General features: G+C 44.9%; 1 protein-coding gene across 3 annotated transcripts in view; it reads right to left on the reverse strand.

The window, feature by feature from the left end:
* The window catches only part of LOC106613097 (unconventional myosin-XVIIIa), a 187,497-nt gene extending 177,467 nt beyond the window's left edge, over positions 1 to 10,030 (reverse strand). Inside the window, exons 1-2 of one of the 3 annotated variants that reach the window (XM_082956390.1) lie at positions 9,875 to 10,025; positions 3,410 to 4,620 (exon numbers count right to left, since the gene is read on the reverse strand). In XM_082956390.1, the coding sequence (XP_082812516.1) occupies positions 3,410 to 4,450 (1,041 nt within the window). In that variant the 5' untranslated portion in view covers positions 4,451 to 4,620; positions 9,875 to 10,025. Of the gene's footprint in view, positions 1 to 3,409; positions 4,621 to 9,874 lie in introns of all 3 variants that reach the window. The other 2 variants (XM_045724671.2, XM_082956387.1) reach the window with 2 other exon arrangements.
* Positions 10,031 to 17,165: the final 7,135 nt, after the last annotated feature.

Below are 17,165 nucleotides of genomic sequence, written 5' to 3' on the forward strand. Positions count from 1 at the left end.
ACTGTTCGCTGCTCTGACACCCCAATGGTGGAACAAGCTCCCTCACGACGCCAGGACAGCGGAGTCAATCACCACCTTCCGGAGACACCTGAAACCCCACCTCTTTAAGGAATACCTAGGATAGGATAAAGTAATCCTTCTAACCCCCCCCCCCCCCCCCCCTTAAAAGATTTAGATGCACTATTGTAAAGTGGTTGTTCCACTGGATATCATAAGGTGAATGCACCAATTTGTAAGTCGCTCTGGATAAGACCGTCTGCTAAATGACTTAAATGTAATGTAAATGTAATCTGATTCTGATCTACTCTCCCTGTTTCTGTTCTAGGAGACAGCAGTGGAAGTCAGTCTGCGCCTGGGATCTGATTCTGATCTACTCTCACTGTTTCTGTTCTAGGAGACAGCAGTGGAAGTCAGTCTACACCTGGGATCTGATTCTGATCTACTCTCACTGTTTCTGTTCTAGGAGACAGCAGTGGAAGTCAGACTGCGCCTGGGATCTGATTCTGATCTACTCTCCCTGTTTCTGTTCTAGGAGACAGCAGTGGAAGTCAGTCTGCGCCTGGGATCTGATTCTTATCTACTCTCCCTGTTTCTGTTCTAGGAGACAGCAGTGGAAGTCAGTCTACACCTGGGATCTGATTCTGATCTACTCTCCCTGTTTCTGTTCTAGGAGACAGCAGTGGAAGTCAGTCTGCGCCTGGGATCTGATTCTGATCTACTCTCACTGTTTCTGTTCTAGGAGACAGCAGTGGAAGTCAGTCTGCGCCTGGGATCTGATTCTTATCTACTCTCCCTGTTTCTGTTCTAGGAGACAGCAGTGGAAGTCAGTCTACGCCTGGGATCTGATTCTGATCTACTCTCACTGTTTCTGTTCTAGGAGACAGCAGTGGAAGTCAGTCTGCGCCTGGGATCTGATTCTGATCTACTCTCCCTGTTTCTGTTCTAGGAGACAGCAGTGGAAGTCAGTCTACACCTGGGATCTGATTCTGATCTACTCTCACTGTTTCTGTTCTAGGAGACAGCAGTGGAAGTCAGTCTACACCTGGGATCTGATTCTGATCTACTCTCCCTGTTTCTGTTCTAGGAGACAGCAGTGGAAGTCAATCTACACCTGGGATCTGATTCTGATCTACTCTCACTGTTTCTGTTCTAGGAGACAGCAGTGGAAGTCAGTCTACACCTGGGATCTGATTCTGATCTACTCTCACTGTTTCTGTTCTAGGAGACAGCAGTGGTTTAGGCTACACTACACAGGGAGGGGGGCGCAGAGCCAGGAAAAGCACAAAGAGAGAGGCTGGCCTCAAACTGAACAGCACAGCAAAGTCCTTTTTTGTTTATTGGTAAATTCCGAAATAGAACAATGCCGAAAATGCCGGACTGAGGAAGACAGGAGGGGTGGGGGGAATGGATCATTTTGGGGGAACAGATCATTTCCCCAGTGTTTTTCAAGTATCTCCAAGTTGGCTTATTTCTCATGACCCGAGGTTCTCAGTAGCCAGCCATGTCTTCACTGTGTAGCTTAGACAGGTTTGCTAAGACAAGCTTGTGCCTTGGTATTCCATGTCCTTTCACAGACTAAACTAAGGGTTCTCCTATTGGGACAGCTGAAGAACCCTTTTGGAACCCTTTTTTCTAAGAGTGAAGGCGTTTTACTTGTGCATTAAGATTGGCCCATTTAATGCCCTCAAGCTTCAAAGAACCAATTATTCCAGGCTGAAAGTCAGATACAAAAATCAAGAGGAGCAGTTTGATGTTGGGTGACAACAGAAATGGCCATGAATTGCCAGTGTATGTTACCATTTAGTAAACCTAGTTATTAGGCACAGAGTATCCTTCATGTTTCAAAACACTCCCTGGCCCAAAGTGCAATCAGACCACTGTGTGCCACCTAACAAGGGACAAGGCCTACCACACTACACACACACACACACACACACACACATAAACACAGACACACAACACACTAGCAAGTATCCAGACACATAATTGTATACACACAACCAAAAACACACCCTTTTCACCGCTCCACAACAATCCACTATCGCACTGAACAGTAACATAACCGTCTTACTAACCAACATCACAAACATCCAGTCCACAAGATTACAAACAAGGAAAATTCTTGGATAGGAATATAATTTAAAAAAAATCATTGATACATAACTTACGCAGCAGTATAACTATTTGCAAATGACTGAACAAACATGATACATTGTCTGCTGTTCTTGAGTGGTTACAGGACATGGTGAACACATAAAACACACACACTGTTTATAGCAGTGTAATACACGGAAGTCATCACAAACTGATTTAAATTCCAACTGTTGCAAGTTGCATGAGGAGGGTGTGGCCCATCTTTCCTAATCCTAATGTGATTAAAGAAATAAGTATTATCCAACCCACCCACACACACACACACACACACACACACACACACACACACACACACACACACACACACACACACACACACACACACACACACACCTGGGTTGTAGAGCCTAGTTTGCCCTGACCAAACGTTATCTTTATCTGAACTCTGAACTGGACAGCAGTTCCAGAACAGTAGCCTGTTCACACAAACACAGACACACCCTTTACTTATTTCAGCATGCAGACATACTTACATACAAACACACACACTTACATACCTATCTACCCTCACAGATGCTCCAACCTGGGCAGAATGCCTTTCTTATATAAAACCAACAAGGAAGCAGAGCATAAAATACAAGATTAGCCTCAACAGCTTCCGTTTAATATTAACCGGGCGGTCCGGGCAGGATTTGACTCTTCAACATCTGGGGCTGGGCTGCACACATCAAGGTGACATTTCTACATCAAGCCCAGACACCCACAGGAAAGCATGGCTGAAACCTAAACATTACAGAAGGTCTGTAAGGAGAGGAAGAAACATAGCAAGCAGAGCCTCATAGAAACTGCTTCAATCCATCAGAGCTGTGGTAAGTTCGTCACTAACTTTTCTCAAAATAACATTTTTGTTGGGTAATAGTTTTTTTTACTTCACAGAAAAAACACACTGGACTTGGATTGAAGTGCGATGTGAAAACAATGAGAGACTGTTAAGTGTCTGGGCCAATCCATAGGTTGAGGCCAACTGTAAAAAACTTGTGTGGGAACTGGGAGGGAAATATGGTTGTTTGTTAGACCTAGTTAGAGAGGAGCAACAGTGATCATCATCAGACAGTTCCAGAGTTACAACACCCATCCTGCTAAAACATGAAACACAACCTTGGCATTGGTGAATCAAGTTACCACACTGACTTTGCTCACACCCACACTAACGAGTGGGATGTGTTGGGAGGGTTGGGTGCCTCTCTAGAAGTTGTAGGTATGAATGGGATGTCTATCTAGGTGATAAGGAGAGGAGTGATTGGGGATAACTTACATCCAAGGCCTCCCGTCGCTGGCCGTCTGTGTTCCTCAGCCAGCAGCGGCTGAGCTCACTCAGCTCCAGTATGGGCTGCACCTTCAGCCTCACCGTGTCCCCAGACTGACGGATCATCTCCACAATCTCGTCCCGGGTCTTGTTCTCCACGTTTCCCCCGTTGATCTCCACTAGACGGTCTCCCGGCACCAGCCCCAGGGCCAGGTCCTTTGTGCCGGCCCCGGGCTCGGCGAAGTGCACCACCCTCCGGTAGACCCCTCCGTCGGCTCCGCGGTCCAGCATGGTGGTGCGGCGCAGGGAGAAGCCGAAGTCGCCCGTGTTGCGGCGCTGGAGTTCCAGCTCCCGCGGCTCTGGAGACTGTGGAGGGATGACGGCCGGGAGCCTCAGGTCAGCAGGGAAGGTTTTGTCCACCACCTCAGGGATGCGGGCCTTCTTGACCGGTACTGGCCAAGGTGCTGGCCCGACCCCCGGCCCCGGCTGCTGGAGGCTGTGCTTGTGCTGTGGTTCGAACACCTTGTTCTCCACCTGCGGGGACGGAGTGGCTGAGTTCTGTCCCGAGGGCGTGGAGGTCTCTGAGGGGCTTTCCTCTTTGCTCCTCTGGGAGAAGGAGAAACGCTTCATGACCTGAGAGGAGTTGTGCTTGGCCATTGAGCCAAAGTGGGCCACGCGGTCTCGCACCGAGCCCCGGTCCTTTTCCAGACCGCCACTCCCATCGCCCTTTAGGTCATCGGTGGAGCTGGCAGCGCTCAGGCCGTCTGCGTCCAGCACCATGCTACTGCGGTTGCTCAGGCCGTCTGACTCGATGTCAGTGAGGCTGAGCTCGTGGCTGCTGGCCACCTTGATGGGAATGGGGTTGGAGATCTCCAGCTTGTTCTTGGAATCCCGCTTCGACTCCCTCTTGAGGTTGAAGAAGCCACGCCTCATGCTCATCTCCTCCAGGCTGCGCAGCTCCGCCGCAGACATCCTCTCCTTTTTGTCCTTCTTATCCTTCTCCTTCTTCCCTCCATCCTTCTCCTTGTCCTTTTTGATCAGGCTGAACATGGTGGTGTGCCTGCTGTGTTGCTCCACACAGTGGGTCGTCCTGCCGGTTTGGCTCCTGTTTCCTCAGGCAAGGGGGATTTTTCCATACAGAGGCAGAGGTCCAGTTTTTTGGGGGGTCCAGTCTTTCGTAACCTCTAAAAAGGGGTTAAGCTGCCTATAATTAAAATGCCCTGAGGGAGAGAAGAAACACATTCAGTTAATATTCACATCTGGCATAATAGAATCAGTAACAGAGCTTATTATGTTTCATAAATACAATTAGATCACACACAATATATCACTCCCAGTGAGGAATTTGTCACAGAAAATAAAATTGTCCATTTAATAAACACCCATTTTATTTCTCCTCCTAACCAAACACACATATTTAGCAGATGTTATTGTGGGTGTACCGAAATGCCTTTTGAGTAGGACTATAGACAGAGTGACCCACGACTTAACCTTTTGCAACAGTCCATTAGCATGCCACACAAAGCACTAGTCGCTTATTTGAACATGGAAAAACATTACACACATCACAACCAAAGAACAGTTTAAGTGATCTTGGCAAAAGAGAAACATTCCTAGCCTCCATTAGATCCGTGTTTGCCAAAACCACAAAAATCAAGGAAGATATTTTTGCCAAAGAGCCACTCTCAACATACTGCAGAAGGCAGGCAGGAGCACATTCCCAAAATCTGGGTTTTATTACTATTTTTCTGCCTCAGGGGTGCTACACGGACCTAGGGCTGTTGCAGTGACTGTATTACCGCCACACCGGCGTTCACGAGTCACGAAGACAGTCAAATTCCACATGACCGTTTAGTCACGGTAATTAGGCTTCTCCAAGCTCTGATGCTGATGATGGTCATTAGTAGCCTACCAAACTTGACAACTGCCTGGTACTCAGCACTCTACTGTCCCTCTAATCACTCTGACATCAACGCAAAAGTTTTCGAAAATCGAATCAAACACTTCATGAGAGCCAATAAGCTCATGTTCGCAACATTTCTATAGGCTATGCAATTGCGGGAGAAAACAGAGTGATGGCCTCTATTAAAAAGAGGAGGATCAGCTTTCTATAGGCTAGGCCTACTATATTTATTTTCTCAACTTTCCTAATATTAAACACATTGCTCATATTTACAACAGAAGTATAAAAATAAACCACGGGGAAAAGCGTCCTCATTCCCTATTTAAGTACATAGATGACGTATTTTTTCCCGCTGCCCCTGTTTCGATACAGATGCATGATAATGGTCCATTCTAAATCAAAACAAATGTCACACACATATTATTTAGTATATTTAAAGACAAAATTAAATGAAGACTAGTCTGATGGGTGACAATAATATCCTATCACTTGTGAATTATACACTGCTCAAAAAAATAAAGGGAACACTTAAACAACAGCTGCATTTAGCTGTCTTCTGGGTTTTTGTGACATTATATGCTAGCTTGAAAAATGGGTGTCTGATTATTTCTGGCTTGGTACTCTGCTGACATAATCTAATGTTTTGCTTTCGCTGTAAAGCCTTTTTGAAATCGGACAGTGTGGTTAGATAAAGGAGAGTCTTGTCTTTAAAATGCTGTGAAATAGTCATATGTTTGAAAAATTGAAGTTTTTGTATTTTTGAGGAATTTGTAATTCGCGCCACGCCTATCATTGGATATTGGAGCAGGTGTTTCGCTAGCGGAACGTCTAGATGTAAGAGGTTAACTGGCATATATAAGCAGCAAGTGAGTTTCAAGTTTGGGGAAGATAATTTTCACCATAAATATGCACCTTTTATAGTAAAAGCATTACATGCATAATTGCATTTGCAGTCACTTTTGATAATGGTGTTTTCCGCTAATAGAACATTCACACTTATAGTCTACTACCATGTGCGCATTGCTGTGCTTATAATGTGAAGAAATAGCATAATAGTTTATCAACATTTTGGGCTCCCGAGTGGCGCAGCGGTCTAAGGCACGCATCTCAGTGCCAGAGGCATCACTGCAGTCCCTGGTTTGAATCCAAGCTGCATCACATCCGGCTGTGAATGGGAGTCCCATAGGGCGGCGTACATTTGGCCCAGTGTCGTCCAGGTTGGGCTCTGGCCGCGGTAGGCCGTCATTGTAAATAAGAATTTGTTCTTATTCTAAGGTTAAATAAAAATACATTTCAAAAACAAAATGTTATGATCTGTTGCATCGGCCACATTGCATAAACATTTTTTGGGGATGCTAGTGGTTGTATTAATTTGTGATCTATAGTATCCCACAACTGTCCCAGACTATGTTAGGAATATTTATTTCTCGCACAGAATAGGTCGACTTTTGTACTATGGGGACACTAGATTGACATAGGCTAGTGCTTTTGTTGTTTGTTTGGCCAACTCATCTTGTTGGCTGATGAAAAGTAAATGTGGACAGTTTTTCCAATATCTTCAATATGCACCTCGGAATTGGATAAGGACACGCACAGTTCCGTCCCCAATGTGTCTGCCTTCACTTGTAGCCTGTGAGAAAGACCCGATCACGTGATGGATTGTGCTGCACACTCAGGGAGAAGGGCACAACGCAGCACTCCGGGCCGCAAAAGGCATGGATTTTGTTAGGGTGCATTATGGCCACAAAGGGCATGCCACCATGAAATTCGAGACATTATCATGTGCTTGTCAAATTGTGAATGAGAGACTATTGGAGTGTGTACAGCCTGCGCAAAAAACAAAGCAGAGCTCATGCCATTCAACACTTTTTTCAAATCATCATTAGTCACATCATACAGCCTTACAATGTATTAAAAATCAAAACGTATAGCCCAACATTTATAGAACAACTAAAGTTACATTAATAACTCTAAATTAAGCATAGGAGTACCTATTTATTTATTAACCCTTCTACACAGAATAGCCGCATGTACGCACTCCCTCAAATCGTTTGGAGAAAAAATATATAATTTATTCAGCTTTGTTCAATTGTATTCTTCATTCTATAAAATAATGCCATAGAATTATAAGCAAATCTTGTCTACTAAATGAACTAGTGTAGCCCACAGCCATTTGGCATAAACCACATCAGGACAACTCAGAATATGCTATTCTTTTCTTCTGAAATAGACTACATTTTCTTCATATCATGCTTCTTAAGACTTGTCTAAAATAAATAATGGATTTATTTGTCACGTCCTGACCAGTATAAGGGGTTATTTGTTATTGTAGTTTGGTCAGGACGTGGCAGGGGTGTGTTTGTTTTGTGTTGTCGGGGTTTTTGGGTTGTGTTCTATGTTTTGTATTTCTATGTTCTATTTTCTAGTTTTTCTATTTCTATGTCTAGTTTATTGTTTTGACCTTCAATTGGAGGCAGCTGTTACTCGTTGCCTCTAATTGAAGGTCCTATTTAGTAGGGGTGTTTTTCATTGGGTTTTTGTGGGTAGTTGTTTCGTGTATAGCTGTATGATTTACAGGACTGTTTGTCGTCGTTGTTTTTGTATATGTGTGTTTTGTTTTGTTTTTCCTTCTTTCTGCCAAATAAAAAGATGAGTATACACATTCCCGCTGCATTTTGGTCCAATCCTTACGACAGTGACATTATTGAGAAGGTGTGGGCTATATTACATGGATTTATTAGCCTACAATCCATTTTAAAAAGTCTGTGTGGAAGTCAGGAGATGCTAAATGTGTTTATGTTAATTAATGGTCAATTACCGTAAGACCGACAGTTATTTCCTTGACAATCACCAGCTGGCGAAATTTCGTGACTGCCACAGCCCTATGCGGACCACCCTCTCCATGGTGTAGCATAGCATAGAATCACAAACAGCTTAAGGCTTTATCCCCAAATGATGTAGGCCTAAGCTATATTTCAGCCTCCATTTCATGTGTGTAAATCACAGTCAATGTAAGCCAAAACCCAAATTGACTTAAACCTACCTCTGCCTGAGTGATAGCAGATATTTTGAATGTGAACTAACTGTTTAGACTGTTGTTCCAGTGAGGGATGGGGGCGCTCAAAATGGGTCAGAATGCACACAGTCCCACTCTGGTAGTCAATGGGGTGAAACTTTGGTGTCAAAGTTCCAGTTCTATCTGACATTCCCAGAGTTCCCAGCAGCAGGAGACCCCTACATCTAAACAAGCCTCTAACAAGGGGCCAGATTCTTGCCCCCCCAAAAAACAGGACGCAAGGTTTTTTCAGGACCAGCTATAAAATGGTCTGGAGGATTTTTATTTATTTTATTTTATTTCACCTTTATTTAACCAGGTAGGCAAGTTGAGAACAAGTTCTCATTTACAATTGCGACCTGGCCAAGATAAAGCAAAGCAGTTCGACAACATACAACAACACAGAGTTACACATGGAGTAAAACAAATATACAGTCAATAACACAGCAGTCAATAATAATACACCTATGGATAACCATAGGCAGAAAAATAAAAAATAAATAATATGTTACCTGACAACAAGCATAATGGACATACTCTAGCAATGTGAATATACTACACAATACATATAAGCTTTATTCACTTCTAATAACGGGCTTGGCAGCTACCACCACATGCACAGTTAAAAAGATACTGCCAATTGCAACACTTTACATCAGTCACCCTTTAAAGGAGGTAGGCTACTAAAAGGTTGGGATAAGTAAGCTATCTTAAAGACAGTTCATTATTAAATCATGAATAAGAAGATGTATTGTTTTAAATGGATTATTAATAATGATATAGTCACATATAACGTTAGCTCACTATTTGGCATCATGTCCGCAAAAAATGCCATAGAATCAAAGTTGCATGACGCTCCCAAACAGCTTCATTATCAGCTGACATATTTCATACACTTTCGTGGTTATAACCAATCTTGCTTGTTGCTACAAATGTTTACACTGTTTTCTTCCCACCACCGCAGGGATGCTATGGGCACATAATTTTGCCACTTACGTCAAGGCTTTATGTTACAACAATGAAATGCCCGCTGAAATACCAGGCACTCTCCACTACGCTAGCGAGTGAGGTGTCATCGTTCCCCATTCACTCAATGGACAGGGGAGAACAAAAAGCGAGAAAACTACTAGCTAGCCAGCTAGCTGATGTCACATTGGGAATTATACTATATTACAGGCCATTGTTATTTACTACAACTGTAAAGTATTTTCCTCTAAACCCGACTGTCACAGAAAAGCCCTGGCTACAATACTCCATTGAGAAAAGTGTTATTTTGAAACTACCAATACGCCTTTAGTTAGCTTGCACGATTAGCTGGCATCCCAAGCCTCTGTTCTTTGCCAACATTAATTCTGGTGTAGGCTATCAGCTACGTTAGCTAGCTGCTACAGCACTGGGAAAATATTTTGGTATTTCGGGGGACTATTCATAGCTATCTTGCTAAGCCATTCTGCTTTCAATGTTTAGCTCAAATTGGTGCATCGATTCCATCTTCATGAAATTATAGGTGACTCACCTTTTTCAGTGTGTTCTTCCTCTGTGTCGGTGGGTTGACACTGGTGTGTTCGAATCCGAGGCAGCTGTGTTGATGGGATGCAGCTCGTGCTAGAAACAGCTGCGTTGACTGTTTATGATTAGCTAGATGGCTGGTTACAGTATGCATGCAACATCACTGAAAATCTATCGAATAGTGATTCCTGCTGGCCAGTTGGGTTTATTGCAAGTTGGACAGAGGATGAACTACATGTGGAAGATTAGATTATGATTTTATGGTGATAGATTTCTATTGGTTGCGGTTGCATTTGATATCTTCTGGGTAAAGTATTAATACATACACAGTAAATAACCTAGGAGTGACTGGTTTGTTTATTTGGGATTCATTCAAACAAGCACTATTAGGCACCATTTCGTACCAGGTCACCAATACTTTTATCACCAGCCCTAGCTTTTTGGGGGCCCTAAGCAGAATCCCGTTTAGGGTCCTCCTCACAGTTTGTGGGGCGACCCTGACCATTGATGGGGCCTAAGCAGTTGTTTATTTTGCTTATAGCCCAGGCTGCCTTGGTGGTGTCGGTTTATCTGTAGTGGAAATTCACACCACACCTTCGCTCATGCGCAGTGAACTGTTTGCCTATACGTCTGGTTGCTGCATCAACTGTAAGCCTTATAAGGTGGAAACATTATGCATGGTAAAGTCAAACTATAAGGTATAACAAACTTTATTAAATAGTAGGCCTAGGCTTCTTTGAAGCTTACTTCTCGACTGTAAACTGCTGGATATAAATGTGCCAGACAGTTACTCCGTTACTGGTAAGGCAGCGTTGCTAAGGGAAATAGCTCTTTGTGTGATGCTGTAACTTGACCTACGTGAAAGAGAGGACCCTTGGATTCTGTAGACTCACAAAGGAGTTTGAAACAAGCTGAAGTTTAGTTTTGGACAACAATTCCCTAAATTGTCTAGTAAATGTAAATGTCATTGTCATAGATAGAAAATAGGAAGGAAAACTCATTTTTGATAGTAGATTGAGTTTCAATAGTGGAAGTGCCTTGTTCCATATGGCCACCCAAGGATGGATTGACACTTCCTCCGGACAGATACCCCAGGCAACCTTTAACTCTGTAGAGGCGCATGGCCATAATGCTGTCTACACCCCACCCACGAGCCCCAGAGTACCACTACCCCCAGGCTTTATGCCCCCTGTGGTGGAGACATCAGAATTAGCTAAGTAACATAGATAATTAAGATGTCTTGTCTGCAGAATATGCTTATATGATTGAACTGTTGAAACTCTTTGTTATTAGAATGTCTCCTTTCGGACTCTGGTGTTGGCAGCTGCACTTCCTCCCTCAAATGGGCCTCAGTCACCTAGGGTCCAGAGTGGGGAGAAGTCAGGCTTATCTATCACATGTCCCTGTTGCTATGCAGAATATCTGCAAGAAGTATGGCAAAGGAGGTCAGAAGGAAACATTGTTTCCATATGCGAACTGTGTGTCTTTATTGCAAACCATGTGAAGGGATGGCATGAGTAATGGGGAACCAATCACTTGTCTCCACAATGTCTGAGCGTCAGTCAACTCCTCCTAGGGGGAGATTGTTCTCTCCCCTAGCTCAAGGTGGAAACTAAGTAACAACAAATGTCCAAAGTTCTTAGTACTGAACAAAACAGCAAGTTCCTTCTATTTGGGGCCTAAGGTCTGGCACTGGATGTGTGGGGTTAGTGTCTGGAAACATTGTACGTCATCTCTGAGGTTGCACCTATCCTGACCTATCCTGAGATAGTATATAACCCAGAGGCTCACCCCACTCAGGGAGCACTCACTCCATTCATTTGTGTTTGATGTGACCTGCTCCCTTATTAATAAGTGAATAAAGATTTAGTTTAAGTATAACTCTGACTTGTGTGATAAGTTTGTCTCTCCTCATTTGATAGTATTTAGAAATTCACTACATTTTGCGACGAGGATGAGATCCGTAACTTCACCTGTTGGTTGCTCCTGAAGATCTGGGTAAACTGTGCACAGGGATCCCCAAATTGGGATCTCAGGGGAGCGCACTCCTGAAGGAGCAGCTGGACCACCTAAGTTCTGAGAGGAAGCGGGCACGGGTGGATACCAGATTCTGAACATAGTATTGAGGGGAGCAAGATGATCCACCAATATCCTGATCCTGATCCTGACCTTGTCTCTCCTCATTATTGAAAAGGAGGTGAGCGAACCACACAAAGTCAAGTTTTTAAGAAAAGCCTCTGTTACGTAGGCTCTGAGTGTGGTCCTGTGTGAGGCAGCACCTTGGAGGCGTAAGCAGGGCTGAGTCAGAGGAGAGTAATCTGAGGGTTTGCAGGCTCAAAGATACTCTGTCACTGCTCGGTTGCGGGCGACCTAGAGCTGTCCTGACACTGAATTGATTACAGTGGGGATTGGTGCGGTCTGTAGGGGCGAGGGGCCAGGGTGACTGTGGGTTCTGTGGGAAGCATGGTACCTGGTGAAGTCCCATTGGATGAGGGACCGCTGTCTGAAGGGGGAGTCTACGTGTCTAAGTGTCTGATTGATCCCCAGAAGTGGTGAAATCCATTTATTTTAAATGCGCTGGCCAGGTATTCCCTGGGTTACGATAGTTAGATGTTATTGTGAGTGTTTTGTTATTCCGGGCACTTCACCTGAGGTGGAGGTTGTTTAGGATAGGGGGCAGTATTGACACGCTTGGATAAAAAACGTACCCGATTTAATCTGGTTACCACTCCTACCCAGTAACTAGAATATGCATATACTTATTACATATGGATAGAAAACACCCTAAAGTTTCTAAAACTGTTTGAATGGTGTCTGTGAGTATAACAGAACTCATTTGGCAGGCAAAAACCTGACAAGGTTTCAGGCAGGAAGTGGCCTGTCTGACAAGGTGTCGTTCTTCTTGTCTCTGTTTATTGAAGAGTGAGGATCTTAGCTGTCCCGTGACACTTCCTACGGCTGCCATAGGGTCTCAGAAGGCGGCAAAAAGCTGAATCGTGGCTTTGCAGGCTCTGGCTGAAACAAAGTAGCGCGTTTGGGTAGTGGCTGGTTACAGTACTGTGAGACTCAGGCGCGTGCCCGCGTCGACCGAAAGCTTTCCTCAGTTTAGCTAAATGGACATTCCCGGTCGGAATATTATCGCTTTTTTACGAGAAAAATGGCATAAAAATGGATTTTAAACAGCGGTTGACATGCCTCGAAGTACGGTAATGGAATATTTAGATTTTTTTTGTCACGAATTGCGCCATGCGCGCGACCCTGATTTACCATTTCAGATAGTGTCTGGGACGCACGAACAAAACGCCGCTATTCGGATATAACGATGGATTATTTTGGACCAAACCAACATTTGTTATTGAAGTAGCAGTCCTGGGAGTGCATTCTGACGAAGACAACAAAAGGTAATCAAACTTTTATAATAGTAAATATGATTATGGTGAGTGCTAAACTTGCCGGGTGTCTAAATAGCTAGCCCGTGGTGCCTGGGCTATGTACTTAGAATATTGCAAAATGTGCTTTCACCAAAAAGCTATTTTATAATCGGACATATCGAGTGCATAGAGGAGGTCTGTATCTATAATTCTTAAAATAATTGTTATGCTTTTTGTGAACGTTTATCGTGAGTAATTTAGTAAAATGTTAGCGAATTCCTCCGGAAGTTTGCGGGGGGTATGCTAGTTCTGAACGTCACATGCTAATGTAAAAAGCTGGTTTTTGATATAAATATGAACTTGATTGAACAAAACATGCATGTATTGTATAACATAATGTCCTAGGGTTGTCATCTGATGAAGATCATCAAAGGTTAGTACTGCATTTAGCTGTCTTCTGGGTTTATGTGACATTATATGCTAGCTTGAAAAATGGGTGTCTGATTATTTCTGGCTTGGTACTCTGCTGACATAATCTAATGTTTTGCTTTCGTTGTAAAGCCTTTTTGAAATCGGACAGTGTGGTTAGATTAACGAGAGTCTTGTCTTTAAATAGTTGTAAAATAGTCATATGTTTGAGAAATTGAAGTAATAGGATTTTTAAGGTTTTGAAAATCGCGCCACAGGCTTCAAGTGGCTGTTACGTAGGTGGGACGAATTCGTCCCGCCTAGCCCATAGAGGTTAAAAGATACGAGGTAAGATTGGATTTTTGGGACCGTGTTACACAATTAGATAGAAGACACGGTACTCTGTAGGTAGTTTTGTACATTTTGATAGACATAAGAGAATCTATACCACAGTAATCGCAGTAGGCGATATCCTCGTGTGGAGATAATACCCCCTTCTGGGGCCACAAACTTGGCAGTATTATAATGAAGATATGAATTTCCCTGTTCATATGGATAAAATATAAAATCATAAACAGTGCTAACTGGTTTTCTTTGTTTGTCTACCCCTGTGTGTGTCTATGTTATCTTTGAGTGTGTGTGGACAAAGAACCAGGCATTCCGGACCCTCCTATGGGAGCCTTGAAGGTCATGGTAGATAAGTGGGGAAGGGATATTTTGGAACAGGTTTCTCTATGGCATAGAGAGGGTGGTTTTCCTTTGACAGGGACACTAAGTGTGATGCTGTTAGACAAGGTAAGACAGAAATTGGTAGAGAAAGAAGGTAAACTAGGGAAAATGGATCAAATAGACTGGGTAAAATTCAGGAAATGGGAAATGGAAGCTGACAAACAAAAGGAGAGACAGGACCCATTTCGGGGAAAGCCCCATCAGAATATGGTATTTCAGATTGAGGAAGAAGAAAAGAAGGGAAAATATGAAACAGTCAGAAAGAATAGGAAAGATGATGATGACAGAGACTGTCCCCCTCCCTATGCTACTCCTCAAACTCTCTATCCAATGTTGCCGAATCTGCCGCCTCCTCCGCCGCCTCCAGCTGATCCGGCGGATGCCAAACCACTGCAACCTGCTGCCCCACCCCCTGTCTCTCCCAACACCCCGGTGATCACCCCAGTGATCTCCCAACACCCCGGTGACGACCCCAGTGATCTCCCAACACCCCGGTGATCATCTGGCGCGAAGCCTGACTGAAGTCCTGACAGGGTCTAGGGTGACCCCGGCCCGTCCCACTGAAGACGCAGTGGGGGGAGCACGCCAAAAGGGAATGAAGACCAACAATCCTTTTCTCAAGGCTCCTCCACCCAGCTCCAGTGTGGAAAGTGAGGACAGAGGGGCACCCCTGCTGACTCTCCCACTGAAGGACCGTCTACGGGCCAGGACGGAGAGGCGTGCCTCTACCCTCTCCCTGTACGACCCAGCATCAGGCCTGTATCAACAATATCCTCTGATGGCCTGTCCCAACCCTCAGCGTCAACCTGACAATGCCAATGACGCTGCCGCCACAGCCTGGAATCCAATTGTGTATGTCCAGAGGACGTGGAGACATGATGAAATCAAAGACATTGTAGAAGACCTACCAGGACGCTGTGAAATATTCAGCAGAGATCAGGGTATTGGTGGGTCAATACAAACCATCTGCTACCGAGATAGCCCATATCTGTAAAAATAAACTGGGACTCGGGTGAGCGGATGTACAGGGACAGTTTAATTGGGACTCGGGTGGGCGGATGTACAGAGACAGTTTGATTGGGACTCGGGTGGGCGGATGTACAGGGACAGTTTGATTGGGACTCGGGTGGGCGGATGTACAGGGACAGTTTGATTGGGACTCGGGTGGGCGGATGTACAGGGACAGTTTGATTGGGACTCGGGTAGGCAGATGTACAGAGACAGTTTGATTGGGACTCGGGTGGGTGGATGTACAGGTACAGTTTGATTGGGACTCGGGTGGGCGGATGTACAGAGACAGTTTGATTGGGACTCGGGTGGGCGGATGTACAGAGACAGTTTGATTGGGACTCGGGTGGGCGGATGTACAGAGACAGTTTGATTGGGACTCGGGTGGGCGGATGTACAGAGACAGTTTGATTGGGACTCGGGTGGGCGGATGTACAGAGACAGTTTGATTGGGACTCGGGTGGACGGATGTAGAGACAGTTTGATTGGGACTCGGGTGGGCGGATGTACAGGGACAGTTTGATTGCAACTACCTGTGGGCTGAGAATGGTGCGTACCAGGACCAGATAATGGAGCTCCTCACCAGGATTGTCGAGATGTATCCAACCAAGACCGACTGGACTGCCATCAGAGAATGCCCTATGAAGAAAGATGAGGGCCTGGAGGCTTTCAGAAAGAGACTTGAGACCTGTTGCAGGCTACATAGTGGTATCAGACCAAACGAACATGCATATGGGGATCTGCTGAAAGATGCCCTGGTGAGGGGTCTAACACCGGACCTGGAGATAGCTGTGAGGACTACCTGTATCAGTTGGGAGACTGAGCCATTAGCAACGGGAGTACAGCACTGCAAGCATGCTGAGAAACAACAAAGTACTCAGAAGGAAGAAAAAAATAAAGAAGAAAAGGTGAAGACACAGAAGCTGCAGGCTGCTCAGTTGACGTTCTACCAGGGTGCAGCTCCGGTGGGGGCAGGACGTGGGGGTGCCGGGCACAAGTGCTACAACTGTAGGAAGCTGGGTCATTTTGCTGCTGACTGCTCTGAGCCACAGAAGAGCAAAGGTGGGGCGGACTGAGACCCCAGAGGAGAGGGAAGTGGAAGTGGAGTGGAGCACCTGCATGGACGCCCCCCCGTCCAACAACAGCCGTGGCAGCCACCCCCCAACCAATGGCAGGGCGGGCTACCTCACGGGGTCCAGCAACAGCAACAGTAGGGGCCCACAAGAAGTCCCTCAAGGCAGAGGCCAACCTGGGGCTTGGCAGACGGGGATGCCTGCACAGACGACCCTGTACAATCCAGGACAGGGACAGGAGGAGTATTGATGAGAAGATAGGGACAGTTGTGTTTGAATCATCAGAGCAACCAGAGCATTTGTTTTTAAAGAGTCACACCCTTCCCAGAGTAGTGCCAACCGTGGAGGCTTGTGTCAATGGTGAGTCAATAATATTTCTTGTTGATACAGAAGCTACAATGTCTGTGATTGACTGTAAGGCTAATAAGAAGCCTCCCATTTCTAGTGAAACAGTCCAATCTGTAGGGGCTTCAGGCCTCCCATTCAGAGATCATGTAACTATGCCTGTCTCCTTTTGTGAAGAGAAATGTCAGCATCAATTCCTCTTCTCTGATCACTGCCCTGTCAATTCCATGGGCAGAGACCTCCTATGTAAATTGGTATTAACATAACGTGTGGTCCCAGTGGGCTAACAGTTGTACAGTACAGGAGAAGGAGGAGGGGAGCAATTGATGCTGATGTAAGAACTGTGTGACTGGTACTATTCAGT

This window comes from Salmo salar, chromosome 09, assembly GCF_965601325.2.
Source record: "Salmo salar chromosome 09, fSalSal1, whole genome shotgun sequence".
Taxonomy (NCBI): Eukaryota; Metazoa; Chordata; class Actinopteri; order Salmoniformes; family Salmonidae; genus Salmo; species Salmo salar.